The sequence below is a fragment of the Macaca nemestrina genome, chromosome 20, assembly GCF_043159975.1.
Source record: "Macaca nemestrina isolate mMacNem1 chromosome 20, mMacNem.hap1, whole genome shotgun sequence".
NCBI lineage: Eukaryota > Metazoa > Chordata > Mammalia > Primates > Cercopithecidae > Macaca > Macaca nemestrina.
The window spans coordinates 62,860,998-62,882,451 of record NC_092144.1 but is presented as its reverse complement, the minus strand read 5'-3'; the positions used below and the strand labels follow the sequence as shown (position 1 = coordinate 62,882,451).

Genomic DNA, 21,454 nt, shown 5'->3' with positions numbered 1-21,454 from the left:
TCAGTTTCCTAATATCAATTTAAAAAAAAAGTTTTGACCAGGCGAGGAGGCTCAAGCCTGTAATCCCAGCACTTTGGGAGGCCGAGGCTGGTGGAACAAGAGGTCAGGAGTTTGAGACCGGCCTGGCTAATGTGGTGAAATCCCATCTCTACTAAAAATACAAAAATTAGCCGGGCATGGTGGCACGTGCCTGTAGTCCCAACCCAGGAGGCGGAGCTTGCAGCGAACCGAGATCACACCACTGCACTCCAGCCTGGGTGACAGAGCGAGACTCTGTCTCAAAAAAAAAAAAGTTTTCCTGTAAATAATTAGGAAGACTAAGCAGCCCCAGAGACAAGACCTCCTGGCATCATTGTCCCTTCTTCTGGAGTGATAAAGTAACCTTCCTTTAAGTGTATTAATCTGTCACCAGTCAAGTTGCTACAACTACTGGTCTTGAATGGAAAATGTGGTGATTCTGCTAAAGCTTCTCTGTCTTTCCCTGTGTGTGTGTGAAACATTAACGTCTCTACTTGGGAACACGGACCCCCTTCATTTGGAATTGAGGTTTCCAGGTGGCTATCCTCAAGCGTTGTGTTCACATAAACTCTATACTTAACCATGTATTCTAAATTTTATTATTTATGGCTGACGTCAGTTTCTGTCGGATTGTAGGGGCCTCACTAGAGAGGGCACCTGTCGCTATGTTGTAATATCACACTTGCCAAAATGACATGGATTAGCATTTTACCCCCTTCCTTTGCATGAAGCTAATTAGCTGACGCAGATGGTCACCTCCATTACCAAGTAGAGCCACAATGAACTATGTGTGACCAAGGGTGTTGTCAAGCCCTCTTCCCTGAGGACTGATTAGTGTTTATCTGAAAACATACACTTAGGCCAGGCATGCCTGTAATCCCAGCACTTTGGGAGGCCAAGGTGGGTGGATCACCTGAGGTCAGGAGTTTGAGACCAGCCTGACCAAGAAGGTGAAACTCCGTCTCTACTGAAAATACAAAAATTAGCCCAGCGTGGTAGCAGGTGCCTGTAATCCTAGCTACTCGGGAGGCTGAGACAGGAGAATTGCTTGAACCCAGGAGGTGGAGGTTGCAGTAAGCCGAGATCGTGCCACTGCACTGTAGCCTGAGTAACAGTGAGACTCGTGTCTCCAGAAAAAGAAAAAAGAAAACATGTACCTAAAGGGTTGTATAGAACAGTGAAGTTTCTTTCTCTGTTTTCAACCTCTCAGCTGTTTGTCTCTATTTCCCATCACATTCAGGTCTAAGGCTCTTTATTAATAAAATGGTTTTTCCTTCTTTCTTTGTTTTCATAGTGAAGATGATTTTTCATCTGGGGAAGATTTTTTTAGTTTTCATTATATTTTCTCAACATTTAAAAAGCGAAGTAAAGAGTATTTCTTGGGCCTGGCATGGTGACTCATGCGTGTAATCCCAGCACTTTGGGAGGCCGAGGTGAGGAGAGCAGCTATTTCTCTTACAGTCTCCTGTTTCTGAAGAGGAGGAGGAAGTAAAAGTTGAAAAACAGGAATGAAGTCAGTGGCAAGACCAGCCAGTGCCACTGATGACCAGACCTGGAGGTTAAAAGATTAACCCCCAACTCTAACCACATGTGCTCTCAATCTAACACGACCCTTTCACGTGGAACCACTTAGAGCTGTAAGCCCTTAAAAGGGCCAGGAACTCTTTCTTTGGGGAGCTTGGCTCTTAAGACGTAAGTCTGCTGACGCTCCCGGTCGAATAAAAACCTCTTCCTTCTTTAATCCGGTGTCTGAGGAGTTTTGTCTGCTGTTCCTCCTGCTACATTTCTTGGTTCCCTGACTGGGAAGCGAGGTGATTAAGGAGGCAGCCCCTTAGGCCGCTTAGGCCTGCCCTGTGGAACATCTGTGTGGGGGACTCTGGCCAGCTTGAGAAATGCGGATCCTGAGAGCGCTCCCGGGTAGGCAGTTGCCCTGGTGGAAAGCCTGTCGGAGCGGTGCACAGCAGGCCCCCACAGAGGATCAACCCAGTGGCTGAACACTGGGAAGGAACTGGCACTTTAAGCCTGGAAATCTGAAACTTGGTAACACTGGTCTTTGGAACTTGTCCCCTCCATTTGAGTAGAAGTGTGGCCTGATCACCCACGGTGTGCCTGTACCAGCACCTTGGTTTTTGACTTGACTTGGATTGCTTGATACTTTGGATTTGGTTTTGACCTGGCTTGGATTTCTGGATACATTGATTTTGGTTTTGATTCTCGTTTGGTGTAAACTGAAAAGGTGCGTGTGTGCCCTTTTTACCCGTTCTTTGTTCTGTGGTGTGCGTGTGGTGTTAGTGTGTTTTGTCTCGAGGAAACATGGGTCAGACACAAAGTAAGCCCACTCCGCTAGGAACTGTGTTGAAAAATTTTAAGAAGGGATTTAGTGGAGACTATGGGGTTGCTATGACACCAGGAAAACTTAGAACTTTGTGTGAAATAGATTGGCCAACATTAGAAGTGGGTTGGCCATCAGAAGGAAGCCTAGACAGGTCCCTTGTTTCTAAGGTATGGCACAAGGTAACTGCTAAGTCAGGACCCTCAGACCAGTTCCCATACATAGACACTTGGTTACAGCTGGTGCTAGACCACTCACAGTGGCTAAGAGGACAGGCAGCAGCAGTGCTAGTAGCAAAGGGACAGATAGTCATGGAAGGATCCCGCTCCACCCGCCGAGGGAAATCAACTCCTGAAGTTCTGTTTGACCCAACACCAGAAGACCCATTGCAGGAGATGGCACCAGTGATCCTGGCGGTGCCTTCCCCTTACCAGGGAGAGACGCTCCCCACTCTTGAGCCCACAGTGCTTGCATCTCCGCAAGACAAACATATCCCTAGGCCACCCAGAGTAGACAAGAGAGGATGTGAAGCCTCAGGAGAAACCCCTCCCTTGGCAGCTCGACCAAAACTGGGATGCAAATGCCCCTGAGAGAGCAGCGGTATACCGGGATAGATGAGGATGGGCACATGGTGGAGAGGCGTGCTTTGTGTACCAGCCCTTCACCTCTGTCGACCTTCTCATCTGGAAAAACAATACCCCATCCTATACGGAAAAGTCACAAGCTCTAATTGATTTGCTCCAAACTATTATCCAGACCCATAACCCCACTTAGGCTGATTGCCACCAGCTGCTCATGTCCCTCTCTAACACAGATGAAAGGTGGAGAGAGCTCCAAGCAGCAACCAAGTGGCTGGAGGAACAGGCACCGGCTGATTACCAAAACCCCCAAGAGTATGTAAGGACCCAGTTCCCAGGAACCGACCCCCGGTGGGACCCAAATGAAAGAGAGGACATGCAAAGGCTGAACCGACACAGGGCAGCTCTCCTGGAAGGATTAAAGAGGGAGCCCGGAAGGCCACAAATGTTAACAAGGCCTCTGAGATCATCCAGGGAAAAGAAGAAAGTCCAGCACAGTTCTGTGACAGGCTATGTGAGGCCTATTGCATGTATACTCCCTTCGATCCTGATAGCCCTGAAAATCAGCGCATGATTAACATGACTTTAGTCAAAGTGCAGAAAACATTAGAAGAAAAGTGCAGAAACAGGTTGGGTTTGCAGGAATGAATACGTGACAGTTATTTAGAAATAGTTAACCAGGTGTTTGTAAACAGGGACGCAGTAAGCCATAAGGAAAACAGCAAAGAGAATGAACGTTGAGCCCGGCGAAACACCAACCGGTTAGCTGCAGCAATCAGAGGGGTCCCCCCAAAGAGGCAAGGGAAGGGGGGCCCCAGGAAAGAGACTCAGCCTGGCTGTCAGAGCTTGCAGCATAACCATTGTGCTTATTGTAAAGAAATAGGACATTGGAAGAACAGATGCCCTCAGCTAAAAGGAAAACAAGGTGACTCAGAGCAGGAGGCCCCAGACAAGGAGGAAGGGGCCCTGCTCAACCTGGCAGAAGGGTTATTGGACTGAGGGGGACTGGCTGGGGGGTATAACGGGGAAGAGAGAATTTAACAGGGAGAGCTCAGGAGGTGCAGAGATGGGAGAAGAGGCGGAAATAGATGGAGATTGAGGATGATCTAAAGATTGGGGAGAAGGAGCAACAAGAAGTTAAATAAGTTGTGGATGGAACCCAGCTAATTTTTGTATTTTTAGTAGAGACAGGGTTTCAGCATGTTGGCCAGGCTGATCTTAAACTCCTGACTTCAGGTGATCCACCTGCCTTGACCTCCCAAAGTGCTGGGAAAACAGGCGTGAGCCACCACACCTGACCACCCATGTATTCTTGATTGAAAAAATTTGCTTATGTCTTAGTTCAACTTTCCCTGTTTTCTTTCCTTTCCTTTTCTTTTTTTGAGATGCAGTTTTGTTCTTGTTGCCCAGGCTGAAGTGCAATGGCGGGATCTTGGCTCACCGCAACCTCAACCTCCTGGGTTCAAGCGATTCTCCTGCCTCAGCCTTGCTGAGAAGCTGGGATTACAGCCATGCGCCACCACGCCTGGATAATTTTTGTATTTTTAGTATAGACGGGGTTCCTACATGCAGGCCAAGCTGGTCTCCAACTCCTGACCTCAGGTGATCCACCCACCTCGGCCTCCCTGTTTTCAAGGTCAGTAGTTGTGTGTTTACACTGCTGCATTTTGTAAATGTTACTGTACTTTTCTCATAAGGAAAAATTAAATGTTAGGAATTAAAGGCATCAGAACCTTGCAAAAGAAGTTTCTTTAGCCCAGGTATGTGAAAGATGCTTCTCTAATTCTAAAGGATAGGGTGATAAAGACCAACCCTCCCCATTAGCCCTTCCAGCCCCCCATGTAAGAATTCAGTCACATCTTCGTACTCATCTCAGACCTTCTCAGGGTAACTCTGTGAAAATGTTTTCACTGTGAGGATAGCACAGCTAAATCCAAAGCAGGTCATTCAGTCCCCGGCAGGGAACCCTCCACCGGCTTCCTGTGTTCCCTGGGACAAAAGTCCAGCTCTTCACTGTGGCTCCACAGCCCTGTGTCCAGGGCCCCTGCCAGTGTCCAGCCTCCTCCTGGGAGCTTGCCTTCATCTCCTGACTCCCTCTGCCCCAGTCACGTTTGCTTTTCTCTTTTCCCAAACTCCAAAACCCTTCCTGTCTCTGGTCATTGTCCTGCTCTTACCCTATGTCCCTTGGCAGCTCATTTACGATGCTGTCCTGTCCCTTTCTCCTCCTTCAGGTCTAGGCTCAGAGATGTCTCCCATGCCCTCCCACTGCCATCTGAAGTTCCCTCTGCCTGTCAGTCTCTATCACATTACTCAAGTTTATTATCTGTGTCAATCACATCAGAAACTAGGACTTTAAAAAAAAAAAAAAAAGGTCTCACTGTGTCCTCCAGGCTGTGAATGCAGTCTCGTGATCTTGGCTCACTGCAACCTCTGTCTCCTGGATTCAAGTGATTCTTGTGCCTCAACCTCCCAAGTAGCTGAGATTACAGGTGTGTGCCACCACACCCGGCTAATTTTTGTATTTGTATTTTATTTTAGAGTCTTATTCTGTTACTCAAACTGGAGTGCAGTGGTGTAATTTCAGCTCACTGCAACCTTCACATCCCAGGTTCAAGTGATCCTCCAACCTCAGCCTTCTGAGTAGCTGGGATTACAGATGCCCACCAAGCCCAGCTACTTTTGTATTTTTAGTAGAGATGAGGTTTCACCACATTGGCCAGGATGGTTTTGAACTCCTGACCTCAAGTAATCCACCCACCTCGGCCTTCCAGAGTGCTAGTATTATAGGCTTGAGCCATTGCACCCGGCCCAATTTTTGTATTTTTAGTAGACACAGGATTTCACCATGTTTACCAGGCTGTTCTCGAACTCCTGAGTTCCAGTGATGCTTCCACCTCAGCTTCCTAAGTAGCTGGGATGACAGAAACACAGACGTGCACCACCGTACCTGGCTAAGTATTTGTATTTTTGGTAGCGATGGGATTTCACCATGTTGCCCAGGCCGGTCTCAAACTTCTGAGCTCAAGCAGTGTACCCCCCTATGTCTCCCAGAGTGCTGGGATGACAGGCGTAAGTCACCACATCCAGCCTCTGCATGGGGTTTGGTCAGGGCTGGGTCTGTGCTCTGAAGGGGAGCTCATTCCACCCCAGCTCCCCACTGCTGCAGCGTGTGTAGGGGCTTCTCCAGAAGGGGAGTGGGAGTTTCCTATAGGGGTTTATCATCCCTGGTGTGGTGGGCAGCAGGGGGGACCGTACTTCCACAGACTGAGGTCTCCTTTGTATGTGTCATTGTGTTACAGGGAGGGGGTGTGTTGATTCTGAGCAATAAACAGCATATTTTTAACATTCAGGATTGATTTCTAAAGATTCTTGGTACGTGAGGAAGAAACCCTGAGGAAGATACCTGGAAAAGGAAGAGGAAAGCAGAGGAGTCAGGGATGGCTCTTCCTCAGGTGAGATGATATTCTCGGTGGATTGTTCTGTCTCCTTCTTTTCAGAAACGCTGGGCCTTGGAGTTGGGAATCTTCTCTGAGTCTGAAGCGTGCTGCCTGACAGGTTTGCTCACACTCACCCATGCCTTCCCTCAGTCTCTCTCATCTCGCTTGGATTCCATCTCTCATGACCCAGTGACATGAAGTTGGGAAGAGGCTGCACTGGGCATGGGCCTGGGAAGGGCTCACACCAGACATGGATGGAGATGGGGTGAGGGTCCCGTGGTGTCAGTGCTGTTGGGCAGCAGGGATTGTTCAGGGGCCACATCTGGATGCACTGTCAGCTCTCTGTGGACGAAGATTAGAGCAGCTGCCAATGGAAGTCACGTATTAATGTGCACAGAGAACATGGTAAATTCTAGAAAAGAAGACCAATAAGGGGAAATGTTTTCTGCCTGATTTTAAACTACATTTTTAGGTAATTGAGTGAGCCTGACCAACTTGGAGAAACCCTGTCTCTAGTTAAAATACAAAATTAGCCAGGCATGGTGGCATGTGCCTGCAATCACAGCTACTCAGGAGGCTGAGGCAGAAGAATCACTTGAAATCGAGAGGCGGAGGTTGCAGTGACCTGAGATTGCACCATTGCACTCCAGCCCAGGCAACAAGAGCAAAACTCTGTCTTAAATAAATAAATAAATAAAATGGAAATGAATGATACATGAATGATTCCATCATCATGTTAAGAATATAGAATCAACATAAATAATAGCAGGAGATTCATTAAACTATTCTTAGCACATTACGCTTATGGAGACAGTGGTGTTACTATGGAGAGACTTGTGAAGCAGGCTTTTGGTAAAAATGGTTATATTTTTTCTCAAATATGGGAGCAGTACTTATTTTTTTTTTATTCTAGAGGATAAAGCCATACTCTCATTCCACCTATTATTATTTTTGTTATTTGTTTCTGAAACAGAGTCTTGCTCTGTCACCCAGGCTGGAGTGCGGTGGCATGATCTTGGCTTACTGCAACCTCTGCCTCCTGGGTTCAAACTATTCTCCATCCTCCAGGCCAGGCAGTTGAAAGGGTGATTGCTTCCTCTAGGAAGCGGCGTTTCCTGTCTTCTTAGATCTGACAAGATTCCCCCCTGCCCCCAACTGCCAAAGTATCCTTTTCCAGCAAGATGAGATTCTTCTTCAGTTAAACAAAACTTGCTACTTTTTGTATATTTAAAACCTATATATTTGTGTACATATGTACACACGTGCGTACATATGTATACATATATGTATACACGTGTGTACATATGTATACATATATGTACACACGTGTGTACATATGTATACCTACATGTATGTGCGTGTGTGTACACATGTATACGTGTGTGTACAAATATGTATACACGTGTGTGCGTGTATACACACGTATACACGTGTGTGTATGTATGCACGTGTGTATGCACGTGTGTATATGTGTATACATATGTGTGTGTGTACATATGTGTATACATGTGTATGTGTGTATGCATATATGTATACGTGTGTATATGTGTATATATACATGTATATGTGTGTATATGTGTATGTATATATGTGTGTATATAGACACCCCCACACATATATACACACACATACATATATACACACATATGTATATATTTTGAAAATCTTTTATGGTTTGAAAATCTGGGACAAATGACAACCCTTTGTATTAACATTTAGTTTTTTGTGAATCTGTGTAGGTTTTGTTATGTAGCAGGACGAGCCGCAGACAAAACCCCTCAGACACTGAGTTGTAGAAGGAAGGGCTTTATTCAGCTGGGAGCCACGGCAAGCTATCGTCTTAAAATCTGAGCTCTCCGAGTGCACAATTTCTGTCCCTTTTAAGGGTTCACAACACTAAAGATTTCACATGAAAGGGTCGTGATTGAGCAATCTAGGGGATACGTGACAGGGGTTTCATGCACTGTGTGGTCAGAGTGAAACAGAACAGAGCAGGGAGTTTCATAATGTTCTTCTATACAATGTAGTTGATTTTTAACTACTAGGTTTAGGCCAGGTAGGCCCAGGCCTGGTTTTGGGCCTGGTGCCGGGCCGCCTGTCTGGTTTCACTTCCTTGTTTTTTTTTCTTAAAACAGGTACTGAGTATAAAACAATGTGAGAGGATCTCTCTCTTCCCTCAGTTATTTTGTGAACATTTACAAAATGGATTTTGTACTTTGAGTAATTTTGTTTTCGTGTATTTTATTTTGAGATGGGGTCTCACTTTGTTGTCTAGGCTGGAGTGCCCTGGTGTGATCGTAGCTCACTACAACCTCCACCCTCAGGGTCAAGCCATCCTCTCATCTCAGCCTTCCAAGTAATTGGAACCACAGGTGCCTGCCATCACACCTGGCTAATTTTTTATTTTTTTGAGATGGAGTTTCTGTTGCCCAGGCTGGAGTGCAGTGACGTGATCTGGGATCACTGCAACCTCTGCCTCCTGGGATCAAGCCATTCTCCTGCCTCAGCCTCCCACGTAGCTGGGATTACAGGCGTGTGTCACTGTGTCTGACTGATCTTTCACTGTGGGCATTGTCATCTGTGAAGACATCACTCGTGCTTGGTCTCATCTAGATACTGAATGTCACTTGGTGTGTCCATAAAAGTTTCAAACATTTCTATAACAGAAACTCTGCGTTGATTTTTTAATTTATTTCTTGTATTTTTTACAAACATAAGAAATTCATACTGACAGGGTGTCTTGACCTCTTCAAAAAGTATAATAAAGACATCATGTGAGGCCAGGTGTGGTGGCTCATGCCTGTAATCCCAGCACTTTGGGAGGCTGAAGCAGGCGGATCACAAGGTCAGGAGATTGAGACCATCCTGGCTAACCGGTGAAAACCTGTCTCTACTAAAAATACAAAAAAAATTAGCAGGGCGTGGTGGCGGGCACCAGTAGTACCAGCTACTTGGGAGGCTGAGGGAGGAGAAGGGCGTGAATCCGGGAGGTGGAGCTTGCAGTGAGCCAAGATCATGCCACTGCACTCCAGCCTGGGTGACAGAGTGAGACTCCATCTCAAAAAAAATAAAAAGAAAAAAAAAAGACGTCATGTGGTGAAAAATCCCTTACTTGGATTTGTCAGAACATTCACTACAATTAAATCCACGCTTTCCCCTCTCTCCTCTTCTCATTTTCTTTAAAGATAAGAACTCCTCCCATAACCATTTGGTTAAAATATGTTTTCATTTCAGGGTCTATTGACATTCAGGGATGTGGCCATAGAATTCTCTCAGGAGGAGTGGAAATGCCTGGACCCTGCTCAGAGGACTCTATACAGAGATGTGATGTTGGAGAATTATAGGAACCTGGTCTCCCTGGGTGAGTTTAACTTCCCTCCTGGGGATGTGCCCTTGTGAATCTTTGCATTTTCTCTTGTTTCTCTTGGGTGCCACATCCTTGCTTGACTCAAATGGAAGCCATATTGATTTTGAAATGAAAAGCTTCATGATGTAGCATCTGGACTTTCACTGTCCCCTTTGTTTAGACGTTCTGCTTTCTTCATGATACCTCAGTGGGGGCTTCAGGACTAAAGTAGGCATAAAACTTTACAGCAGGCTGGGTATGGTGGCTCATGTCTGTCATCCTGGCATCTTGGGAGACTGAGGCGTGTGGATCACTTTAGATCAGGAGTTCGAGACCAGCCTGGCAAATATGGAGAAACTCAGTCTCTACTAAAAATACAAAAATTAGCTGGACGTGTGGGTGCACACCTGTAATCCCAGCTCCTAGAAAGGCTGAGGAAAGAGAATAACTCAAACCTAGGAGGCGAAGGTTCTAGTGAGCTGACAACACACCACTGCACTCCAGCGTGGGTGACAGAGCAAGACTCTGTCTCAAAAAGCAAAAATAAAACCTTTTGGCAGACTTTAAACATCTCCAGTTCCCTGTTTGCTTCTCCTGTGCTTTCAATTCAGTAGTTCTTGGAAGAGAGCTCCATGTCCACATATTACATATTACAACGTTCCCCAAGCATTCAGAAGGAGGCAGTCAGTGGAGCAATTAGTGAAATATTTTCCTAGATTCATCTGTAATGTCTTCCTTCCTACAGAAACGTAGGGCTGGGACTCTAGAAAAGCTCCAGCACGTCATGGTCCTTTCTTTTTATAAGCAGGAGTCTCTTTCTGACCTGCTGTCTCCATGTTGGAGCAAGAGAAAGAGCCCTGGACGGTGGAGAGTGAAGTGAAAATAGCAACAAAATCCAGCTGGGAGGGAATGTATTACAGGTGTAAAGGCAGGTAAGCCCTGCCCGCTCAGATGGGCAGAGTGGAAGTTCCACCTTCCAATAGTATGTGGAGAAACTCTGCAAGTGGGAGAATTCTATGGGAAAATAAAAGTTTAAATCCTGAGATCTTTGAAAGGACGTCTTTCTTTGCCCTTGCTTATCTCTCCGCTCTTTCTTTTCTTATGACAGAGTTTCACTCTGTCGCTCAGTCTACAGTGCAGTGGTGTAATCTTGGCTAACTGCAGCCTCCGCCTTTCAGGCTCACAGGATTCTTGTGCTCCAGCTTTCTGGGTAGTGGGACTGCAAGCACTCACCACCATGCCCAGCTAACTTTGTGTTTTTAGTAGAGATGGGGTTTCACCATGTTGGCCCGGCCGGTCTCAAACTCCTGATCTCAAGTGATCCACCTGTGTCGGCTTCCCAAAGGGCTGGGATTACAGGCGTGAGCTGCCATGCCCAACCATTGTTATTATTGTAGATAGTTTTGTCTTTTAGTTCTTAGTAAACATGTAAGTGGTTGAAGCATGATTCCAGGGTGAATATAACAACCACGTTAGTGTCCATTCCTTTCAGTATGCAGAAGTGAAGTGTGTTGTATAGATATTTGGGCCAAGGTTATTGTTGCAGGTATGTTAAACATCTTAAACTTATAGTATAATAATGAAACTTAAAATTTCTGTAACCTGGTCGGGTGCAGTGGCTCATGCCTCTAATCCCAGCACTTTGAGAGGCCGGGGGGTGGGGGTGGATCACCTGAGGTAAGTTTACAACCAGCCTGGTTAACATGGTGAAACTTCATCTGTACTATAATTACAAAATGTAGCCAGGCACAGTGGTGGGCAGCTGTAATTCCAACTACTCAGGAGGCCGATCCAGGAGAGTCACTTGAACCCGGGAGGTAGAGGTTGCAGTGAACCAGGATCACACCATTGCACTCCAGCCTGAGCCTCCGTCTCAAAAAAAAAAAAAAAAAATCCATAATCTGCAAAAACTACTTCTCCAAGAGAACTTTTTTATTTGTCAGAATTATTTCTGTGTATGTTCCATTTTCATTAACATATTTTTACAGTGTTTTTTCATGACTTTTAATTTTAAATAACAAAAAAAGTTTAGTTATGAAGAAAAGGTACACATATGCAAGTTTCTGTATCTGTCCATTTGTTAATTTATGTATTTATGAGACATAGTTTTGCTGTCATCACTTAGGCTGAAATTCAATGCTGCGGTCTCGGCTCACTACAACCTCCGTCTCCAGGTTCAAGCAATTCTCCTCCCTCAGCCTCCCGACTACCTGGGATTACAGGCATGAGTCGCCATGCCCAGCTAATTTTGTATTTTTAGTAGAGATAGGGTTTCTCCTCGTAGGTTAGGGTGGTCTTGAACTCCCAACCTCAGGTGATCTGCCTGGCTCGTCCTTCAAAAGTGCTGGGATTACAGGCATGAACCACCATGCCCGGCCTATCTGTTTTTTTATTTACCTTTACTGGAAAACTTTGTATGTGCTTGTGGGTTGCAGTTACTGTTTAGCCTTCTTTCATTTTTTTTTTTTTTTGTTTTGTTTTCTTTGAGACAGTCTCAGTCTGTCACCCAGGCTAAAGTGCAGTGGTGTGATCTCGGCTCACTGCAATTTCCAACTCCCAGTTTCAAGCGATTCTCCTGCCTCAGCCCCCCAAGTAGCTGGGACTACAGGTGACTGCCAACACACTGGGCTAATTTTTTGTGTTTTTTAGTAGAGATGGGGTTTCAGCTTGTTAGCCAGGATTGTCTCAATCTCCTGACCACGTGATCCTCCTGCCTCTCAAAATGCTGGGATTACTGGCATGAGCCACCGTGCCCAGCCTGCCTCAATGTTTTTAAAACATGGTATTACTGGCTGGGCCCGGTGGCTCACGCTTGTAATCCCAGCACTTTGGGAGGCCGAGCGGGGCGGATCACTAGGTCAAGAGATCGACACCATCCTGGCTACCACGGTGAAACCCCGTCTCTACTAAAAATACCAAAAATTAGCCAGGCGTGGTGGCAGGCGCCTGTAGTCCCAGCTAATCTGGAGGCTGAGGCAGGAGAATGGCATGAACCCGGGAGGCGTCGGAGCTTGCAGTGAGCTGAGATGACGCCACTGCACTCCAGCCTGGGTGACCCGAGACGCCGTCTTTAAAAAATAAAAAAAATAAAATAAAATGTGTTATTGCTATTAGATGGTTTCAAGTATTGCAAGTTTTACAGTACAGACTCTAAACTTCCTTTGTTTCATTAGATTTGTCAGGCTTTGGTGATATTGATGATGAGATGCTCTTTTTCCTGTCTCTGTCATTTCACTGTCTTGTTAGAAATAGCTTAGACTGGCCAGCTGGGGTGGCTCACTCCTCTAATCCTAGCACTTTCAGAACCCAAGGTGGGCAGATTGCTTGAGGTCTGGAGCTTGAGACCAGTCTGGACAACATGGTGAAACCTCGAATCTACTAAATGTCAAAAATAGGCCAGATGCAGTTGCTCACACCCATAATTCCACTTTGGGAGGCTGAGACAGGCCAATCACTTGAGGTCAGTAGTTCGAGACAAGCGTGGCCAACATGGTGAAATTCCATCTCTACTAAAAATACAAAAGTTAGCTCTTCATGGTGGTGCGCACCTGTAATCCCAGTTACCTGGGAGGCTGAGGCAGGAGAATCACTTGAACCCAGGAGGTGGAGGTTGCAGTGAGCCAAGATCACGCCACCGCACTCCAGCCTGAGTGACAGAGTGAGACTCTGGGCTGAGGAGGGAGAATCACTTGGGGTAGGATAATGGTGCCACTACACTCCAGCCTGGGTGATAGAGCATGACTGAGTCTCAAAAACAAAGAAAAAAGGAAATAGCTGAAACTGGGAGGCTTAAGATACAGAAATTTATTTCTCATGAATTTGGAAAGCAAGAAATCCAAGAGCAAGGTGCCAGCCACATTGTTTCCTGGTGAGAGCCTTCTTCACGGTTTAACTTGGCCATCTTCCTGCCGTCTCCTGATATGGTGGAAAGAGGAACAGGAAATGAGCTCTTTAATGTTTCTTTATAAATGCACTGTTAGTATTCACCGGTAGTTAACACCCATGGCTCAATTCTCTCAAAGTCCCTGTCTGCAAGAACATCCTATTAGAGAATGCCAAATCTACCAAAGCTTCTTTAAGGAGAGTCGTTATTTATTTTATTTTATTTTTTTGAGATGGAGTGTCATTCTCTCGCCCAGGCTGGAGTGCAGTAGCATGATCTCAGCTCACTGCAACCTCAGCCTCCCAGATACAAATGATTCCTGCTTCAGCCTCCCAAGTAGCTGGGGTTAAAGGCACCCACCACCAAGCACAGCTAATTTTTTTGTAATTTTGGTAGAGATGGGGTTTCACCATGTTGTCCAGGCTGGTCTCGAACTTATGACCTCATGATCTGCCTGCGTCAGCCTCCAAAAGTGCTGTGATTACGGGCATGCACCACTGCACCTGGCCGTTACTCAATTCTTTTTTTTTTTTTTTTTTTTGAGACAAAGTCTCTCTCTAGTCCCCCAGGCTGGAATGAGGTGGCACAATCTAGGCTCACTGCTGCAACCTCTGCCTCCCAGTGCCAAGTGATTCTTCTGCCTCAGCTCTTCAGAGTAACTGGGATTACAGGCATCTGCCACCATGCCCGGCTAATTTTTGTATTTTTAGTTGAGATGGGGTTTCACCATGTTGGCCAGGCTGTTCTAGAACTCCTGACCTTGGGTGATCCACCCACCTTGGACTCCCAAAGTCCTGGGATTACAGGCATGAGCCACCATGCCCAGCCATAGTCAATTCTTATTCCTTATAATGCTGTGTATTTTCTTGACCTCATGTATTAGAAGGTAGTGATCTTAACATGTATTTCAGCTCTTATGTTGTGTACTGGTCGTAAGAACAAGTTGTGGCTTTTTTCTTTTAGTTTTTGTTTTTTTTTTAAGACGAAGTCTTACTCTGTCACCCAGGCTGGAGTGCAGTGGTGCGATCTCGGCTCACTGCAGGCTCTGTCCCCCGGGGTTCACACCATTCTCCTGCCTCAGCCTCCTGAGTAGCTGGGACTACAGGCGCCCGCCACCACGCCTGACTAATTTTTTGTATTTTTAGTAGAGAGAGTTTCACTGTGTTAGCCAGGCTGGTATCGATCTCCTGACCTCGTGATCTGCCCGCCTCGGCCTCCCAAAGTGCTGGGATTACAGGCGTGAGCCACCGTGCCCCGCCGGCTTTTTTTCTTAAGAGGGAATTGTTTAAAATTCTGTAGGCTGTATAAATCTACTTATTAGTTTCTTGCTTGTTTTATCGAGGGTTACAATATTTTATTATTGATTTTTATGACTTTACATGTGAGTTTTCAGTACGTGGTATGCAATATAACTGATACATTCCACTCATTAATGTGAAAAGTGCCTCCAGGTGCAGTGGCTCATGCCTGTAATCCTGGGATTTAGGAGGCCAAGACATGTGGGTCACCTGAGGTCAGGAGTTTGAGACCATCCTGGCCTACGTGGTGAAACCCCATCTCTACTAAACATATAAAAATTAGCTGGGCATGGTGGGGCAGGCTTGTAATCCCAGCTACTCAGGAGGCTGAGGCAGGAGAATTGCTTGAACCCTGGAGGTTGAGGTTGTAGTGAGCCCAGATTGTGCCATTGCACTCCAACTTGGGTGACAGAGCGAGACTCCATCTCAAAACAATAAAAATACGAAAACTGTTTTAAGAAGTCACAGAGTACCTGTTCCACGTGGATATAGGTAATTTTGTAACAGTTATTCAGAAAAATATGGTATTAACGTTTTCTTTTTTTTTTTTGAGATGGAGTCTCACTTTGTTGCTCAGGCTGGAGTGCAGTGGAATGATTTCAGCTCACCACAGTCTTCGCCTCCCAGATTCAAGCAATTCTCCTGCCTCAGCCTCCCAAGTAGCTGGGATTACAGGTGCCCGTGACCACGCCCGGCTACTTTTTGTATTTTTAGTAGAGATGGGGTTTTACCATGGTGGCCAGGCTGGTTGTACTCCTAATCTGAGGAGATCCACCTGCCTTGGCCTCCCAAAATAGTGGGATTACTGGCGTGAGCCCCCACGCCCTGTCTGTTTTTTGTTTTTTTTTTTTACTCGAAGTCTCACTTTGTCACCCAGGCTGGGGTGCAGTGGTGCGATGTTGGCTCACTGCAATCTTTGCCTCTTGGCTAAAAGTGATTCTTGTATCTCAGACTCCCGAGTAGCTGGGACTACAGGCACGGGCGACAGCACCTGGCTAATTTTCGTAATCTTTTGTTGTCTTCTCAGTGCTATGATTGTTTGATAATAAGAATTTCCATTGATTTTGATTATCCTTACAAGAGCTTGTTGTGGATTATTTACCAATATAATACATTGTCCAGTCCTTTAGCATTTATTTCTATACAGTAAATATGCTGTAAATATGAAGAATATATATTTTTCTTCTTCTTGTGACAGTGATAAAATTTTTGCAAACTATGACACACTTTAGGGTCACAGTGGACAAACATTTCTTACTTTATTTGTGCCCTATCAGTGTTTTGTCATGATACTGGAAATAGAATTCCATAGAAATGATTTGAAGGACATGTAATCACCCTTCATTTATTAAAGAATATTCCTCCTTTTGTGTTCCTAAACTTTGAAGCTCATGTTTGGGAAGTTTAAAATAAGTGTTGTTTTTGGTGTCGTATTTACACATTTCAGTATTATATACCATCTGTACTTAATTGGAAACCTATTGGTGTTTATATTTTGTAGCTATCTCTTCCAAATGCAGGATGAAGAAGTTCTCATCAACAGGGCAGGGCAATACAGAAGTGATCCACACAGGGACATTGCAAAGACAAGCAAGTCATCACATTGGAGAAAGTTGCTTCCAGGAAATTGAGAAAGATATTCATGATTTTGTGTTTCAGTGGCAAGAAGATGAAACAAATGTCCATGAAGTATCCATGACAGAAATAAAAATGTTGACAGGTAGTACAGACAAATATGATCAAAGGCATGCTGGAAATAAGCCTATTAAAGATCAGCTTAGATCAAGCTTTCATTTGCATCTGCCTAAACTGCACATATCTCAGCCCAAAGGGAAAATTGATAATCAAGTGGAGAAGTCTATCAACAATGCCTCCTCAGTTCCAACAGCCCAAAGAATTTCTTGTAGGCCCAAAACCCATGTTTCTAATAACTATGGGAATAATTTCTCCCATTCTTCATTACTCACACAAAACCAGGATGTACACATGAAAGTAAAATCTTTTCAATGTAATGAGAATGGCAAATCCTTTAATTGTAGCTCACTCTTTAAAAAACATCAGATAATCCATTTAGAAGAGAAACAATATAAATGTGACGTATGTGGCAAGATCTTTAATCAGAGGCGATACCTTGCACGCCACTGTAGATGTCACACTGGAGAGAAACCTTACAAGTGTAATAAATGTGGCAAGTTTTTTAGTAAAAAAGCACACTTTGCATGTCATTATAGACTTCATACTGGAGAAAAACCTTACAAGTGTAATGAGTGTGGTAAGAGGTTTGGCGGCAATTCAGCCCTCTTAGTTCACAAGACAATTCATACTGGAGAGAAACCTTACAAGTGTAATGAGTGTGGCAAGGTTTTTAATCAACAATCAAACCTTGCACGTCATCATAGGCTTCATACTGGAGAGAAACCTTACAAATGTAAAGAATGTGACAAAGTTTTCAGTCGCAAATCACACCTTGAAAGACATAGGAGAATTCACACTGGTGAGAAACCATACAAATGTAAGATTTGTGACAAGGCTTTCAGACATTATTCATACCTGTCACAACATACTGTAATTCACATTGGAGAGAAATCTTACAAGTGTAATGACTGTGGCAAGATGTTTGGTGACAATTCAGCCCTCTTAGTTCACAAGACAATTCATACTGGAGAGAAACCTTACAAGTGTAATGAATGTGGCAAGGTTTTTAATCAACAATCAAACCTTGCACGTCATCATAGGCTTCATACTGGAGAGAAACCTCACAAATGTAAAGAATGTGACAAAGTTTTCAGTCGCAAATCACACCTTGAAAGACATAGGAGAATTCACACTGGAGAGAAACCATACAAATGTAAGATTTGTGACAAGGCTTTCAGACGTGATTCACACCTGGCACAACATATTGTAATTCACACTGGAGAGAAACCTTACAAGTGTAATGAGTGTGGCAAGACCTTCGTTCAAAATTCATCTCTTGTAATGCATAAGGTCATTCATACTGGAGAGAAACGTTACAAGTGTAATGAATGTGGCAAAAGCTTTAATCACAAATCAAGTCTTGCATATCATCATAGACTTCATACTGGAGAGAAACCTTACAAGTGTAATGATTGTGGCAAGGTTTTTAGGACACAGTCACAACTTGCATGTCATCATAGACTTCATACTGGAGAGAAGCCTTACAAATGTGAAGAATGTGACAAAGTTTTCAATTTCAAATCACGCCTTGAAATACATAGGAGGATTCATACTGGAGAGAAACCATACAAATGTAGGGTTTGTGACAAGGCTTTTGGGAGTGATTCATACCTTGCACAACATCAGAGAGTTCATACTGGAGAGAAACCGTACAAATGTAAGGTTTGTGACAAGGCTTTCAGGTGTTATTCACACCTGGCACAACATACTAGAATTCATACTGGAGAGAAACCTTACAAGTGTAATGAGTGTGGCAAAGCCTTTAGTGCGCAGTCAACACTTATTCACCATCAGGCAATCCATGGCATAGGGAAGCTTTACTAAAGTAAGGATTGTCACAAAGTCTTCAGTAATACTACAACCATTGTAAATCATTGGAGAATCCATAATGAAGAGAGATCTTAAAAGTGTAGTAAATGTGGCAAATTCTTCAGACATCATTCATACACTGCAGTTCATCGGCGAACTCATACTGGAGAGAAACCTTACAAATGTCATGATTGAGGCAAGGTCTTCAGTCAAGTTTCATCCTATGCAAAACATAGGCGAATTCATACAAGAGAGAAACCTCACAAGTGTGATGATTGTGGCAAAGCCTTTACTTCAAGTTCACACCTCATTAGACATCAGGGAATCCATAATGGACAGAAATCTTACAAATGTCATCAGTGTGGCAAGGTCTTCAGTCTGAGGTCACCTGTTGCAAAATATCAGAAAATTTATTTTTGAGATAATAGTTCCAAATGCAATGAGTGTAGTAAGCCATCAAGCATTAATTGAATTAGAGTCAATTCAGCATTGACTCGAGTTTGAGCTGACTTAACATTGAGTTCAAGCATTAATTGACATTAAACTGTTTATGTTAAGAGGATTAGGCTGAGTGTGGTGGCTCTCACCTGTAATGCCAGGACTTTGGGAGGCCAAAGTGGGTAGATCTCTTAAGGTCAGGAGTTTGAGACTAGTGTGGCCAACAGATGTGAGCCACTTTTCCAGCCTGTTTTTTGTTTAACAAAAACTGATAGGGATTTTTTTTGTGTGTGTGTGAGCAATAAAGCATTTTAATCACCTGGGTGCAGGTGGGCTGAGTTTGAAAAGAGAGTCAGTGAAGGGAGATGGGGTGGAGCCATTTTATAAGATTTGGGTAGGTAGTGGAAAATTATAATCAAAGGGGGTTGTTCTCTGGCTGGCAGGGGTGGGGGTCACAAGGTGCTCAGTGGAGGAGCTTTTGAGCCAGGGTGAGCCAGGAGAAGGAATTTCACAAGGTAATGTTATCAGTTAAGGCAGGAACAGGCCATTTTCACTTTTGTGGTGCAAGGTCAACTGATAGGCATTTTTATGGGTATTGTGTTAAATCTAAATCACATTGGGTTATATAATTATTTAACAATATTAATTTTTCAAAACTATCAATATGGGTTGTATCTATGTTTTTAACCATTTTGATCAACATTTGTAGATTTCAAGGTACAAACTTCTCGGCTTTGTATGTTTATTCGTATTTCTTTAAGTTCTCTATCAAATGGAAGTGTTTAAATTTTCTTTTAAAATTGCTTATTGTTAATGTATGGAAATTCAAGTAATTTTTGGTGCTGATATTGTGCAAATCCACTGAATTTATTTAGTACCAGTAATATTTTGGTTGACTCATTGTAATTTTCTACACAGAATATCATGTCATCTACAAACAAATATAAATTTCTTTCTTTCTGATTTTGATGAGTTTTCTTTCTTTTGCTATTTAATTGCTCTGGCTAAGAGAGACAGTTTTGTGCGTGTGTGGGTTTTTTTTTTTTTTTTGAGACCGAGTCTCACTGTCGCCGAGGCTGGAGTGCAGTGGGACAATCTTGGCTCACTGCAAACTCCACCTCCCAGGTTCACGCCATTCTCCTGCCTCAGCCTCCCGAGTAGCTGGGACTACGGGCGCCTGCCACCACACTGGGCTAATTTTTTGTTTTTTTAGTAGAGACGGGGTTTCACCGTGTTAGCCAGGGTGGGGCAGACAGTATTTATTGAATAGAAGGAGTGACAGCATTCTTGAATTATGTGAGCTCCTATAGGAAAAGCATTCCATTTTCTGTGCTTGGTTATTTCCATTGTTGAGGTAGATTGCCTTCTCTATCTATTTTGTTTAGGATTTCTATGATGACTGGATGTTGAATTTTGTGAAATGCTTTTTCTCCATCTACTGAGGTGATGTGGTTTTCATCTTTCATTCTCTTCAAGTGGTATATCACATTGATTTGCTTGAATATGTTGAACCATCCTTGCATCCCAGAAGTAAGTGGCACTTGCATATCTACAATCCTTTTATATATCCTTTTGAATACACTTTTCTAGTACAAGGGGTCTTCAAGAAGCTCATGGAAAAATACGTATTATGAGAAAATTGTGCATGAATTTCACACTTTTTGGACCAAAATAAACTGGTACAAATCTGTTATAGCTTGTCTGAACAGGCTGTAGTTTGAGGCACTCAGAAGGATAAGACATGAGTTTGAAAAGAGACTCTATCAAAGCAATATCAATTCTGCTAAACTTGAAATAAGAAGAAACATCAAATTTACAATGAGACCAGATGCAGTGACTGAGGCCTGTAATCCCAGAACTTTCAGTGACTGAGACAGGTGGATCACGTAAGCTCAGGTATTCAAGACCAGCCTGGGCAATGACGGAGCAAGATACTATCTCAAAAAAAAAGAATACTTGTGGGAAAGTTTGGGTAGAGAAATAATATCATTGATGCTTTATGAACAGGTTATGGGGACAATGCCCAAAAAAACAGTTTGTAAATGGATAACTCATTTTGAATTGGGACAAGACAGTGTTGAAGGTGATGCAGGGAGCAGCAGGCAGATCACATCAGTTTCACAGAAAAAAAAAAAAATCTTGTTCATGCTGCAATGAAGAGGACTGACAGCTAACAGCAGAAACAATAGAGTTTGAGAACAGTCTGGTTAACATGGTGAAATCCTGTCTCTACTAAAAATATAAAAATTAGCTGGCATTGTAGCAGGACGAGCCGCAGACAAAACCTCTCAGACACCAAGTTGTAGAAGGAAGGGCTTTATTCAGCTGGGAGCATCGGCAAGCTACTGCCTTAAAATCCGAGCTCCCCGAGTGCACAATTTCTGTGCTTTTTAAGGGCTCACAACACCAAAGATTTCATATGAAAGCGTCGTGATTGATTTGGCAAGCAGGGGGTATGTGACACGGTCTGCGTGCACCGGTGGTCAGAGAGAAACAGAACAGGGCAGGGAGTTTCACAGTGTTCTTCTATACAATATCTGGAATCTATGAATAACATGGGTTGCTAAGTTATGAGTTGATTTGTAACTATTGGGTTTAGGCCAGGCAGACCCAGGCCTGG

At 44.0% G+C, this 21,454-nt stretch overlaps 2 protein-coding genes across 3 annotated transcripts in view; both read left to right on the top strand.

Moving 5' to 3' along the window:
- The first annotated feature begins 5,426 nt into the window (after window positions 1-5,426).
- LOC139355336 (zinc finger protein 888) lies at window positions 5,427-19,797 on the top strand. Of its 2 annotated transcripts, none has more exons than XM_071086088.1 (3): window positions 5,427-6,380; window positions 9,600-9,726; window positions 16,394-19,797. In XM_071086088.1, exons 1-3 carry the CDS (start codon window positions 6,366-6,368, stop codon window positions 18,409-18,411), a joined length of 2,160 nt encoding a protein of 719 aa, XP_070942189.1. In that variant the 5' UTR covers window positions 5,427-6,365; the 3' UTR covers window positions 18,412-19,797. The 2 variants fall into 2 exon arrangements, with proteins under 2 accessions (XP_070942189.1, XP_070942188.1); XM_071086087.1 differs by lacking the exons at window positions 5,427-6,380; window positions 9,600-9,726 and adding exons at window positions 10,520-10,643; window positions 15,446-15,567 and having other exon boundaries at window positions 16,394-18,774.
- The window catches only part of LOC139355384 (zinc finger protein 320), a 34,695-nt gene continuing 22,841 nt past the window's right edge, over window positions 9,601-21,454 (top strand). The window contains exon 1 of the mRNA XM_071086130.1: window positions 9,601-9,726. The gene's annotated coding sequence lies outside the window, so the exon portion shown is untranslated. The remainder of the gene's footprint in view (window positions 9,727-21,454) is intronic.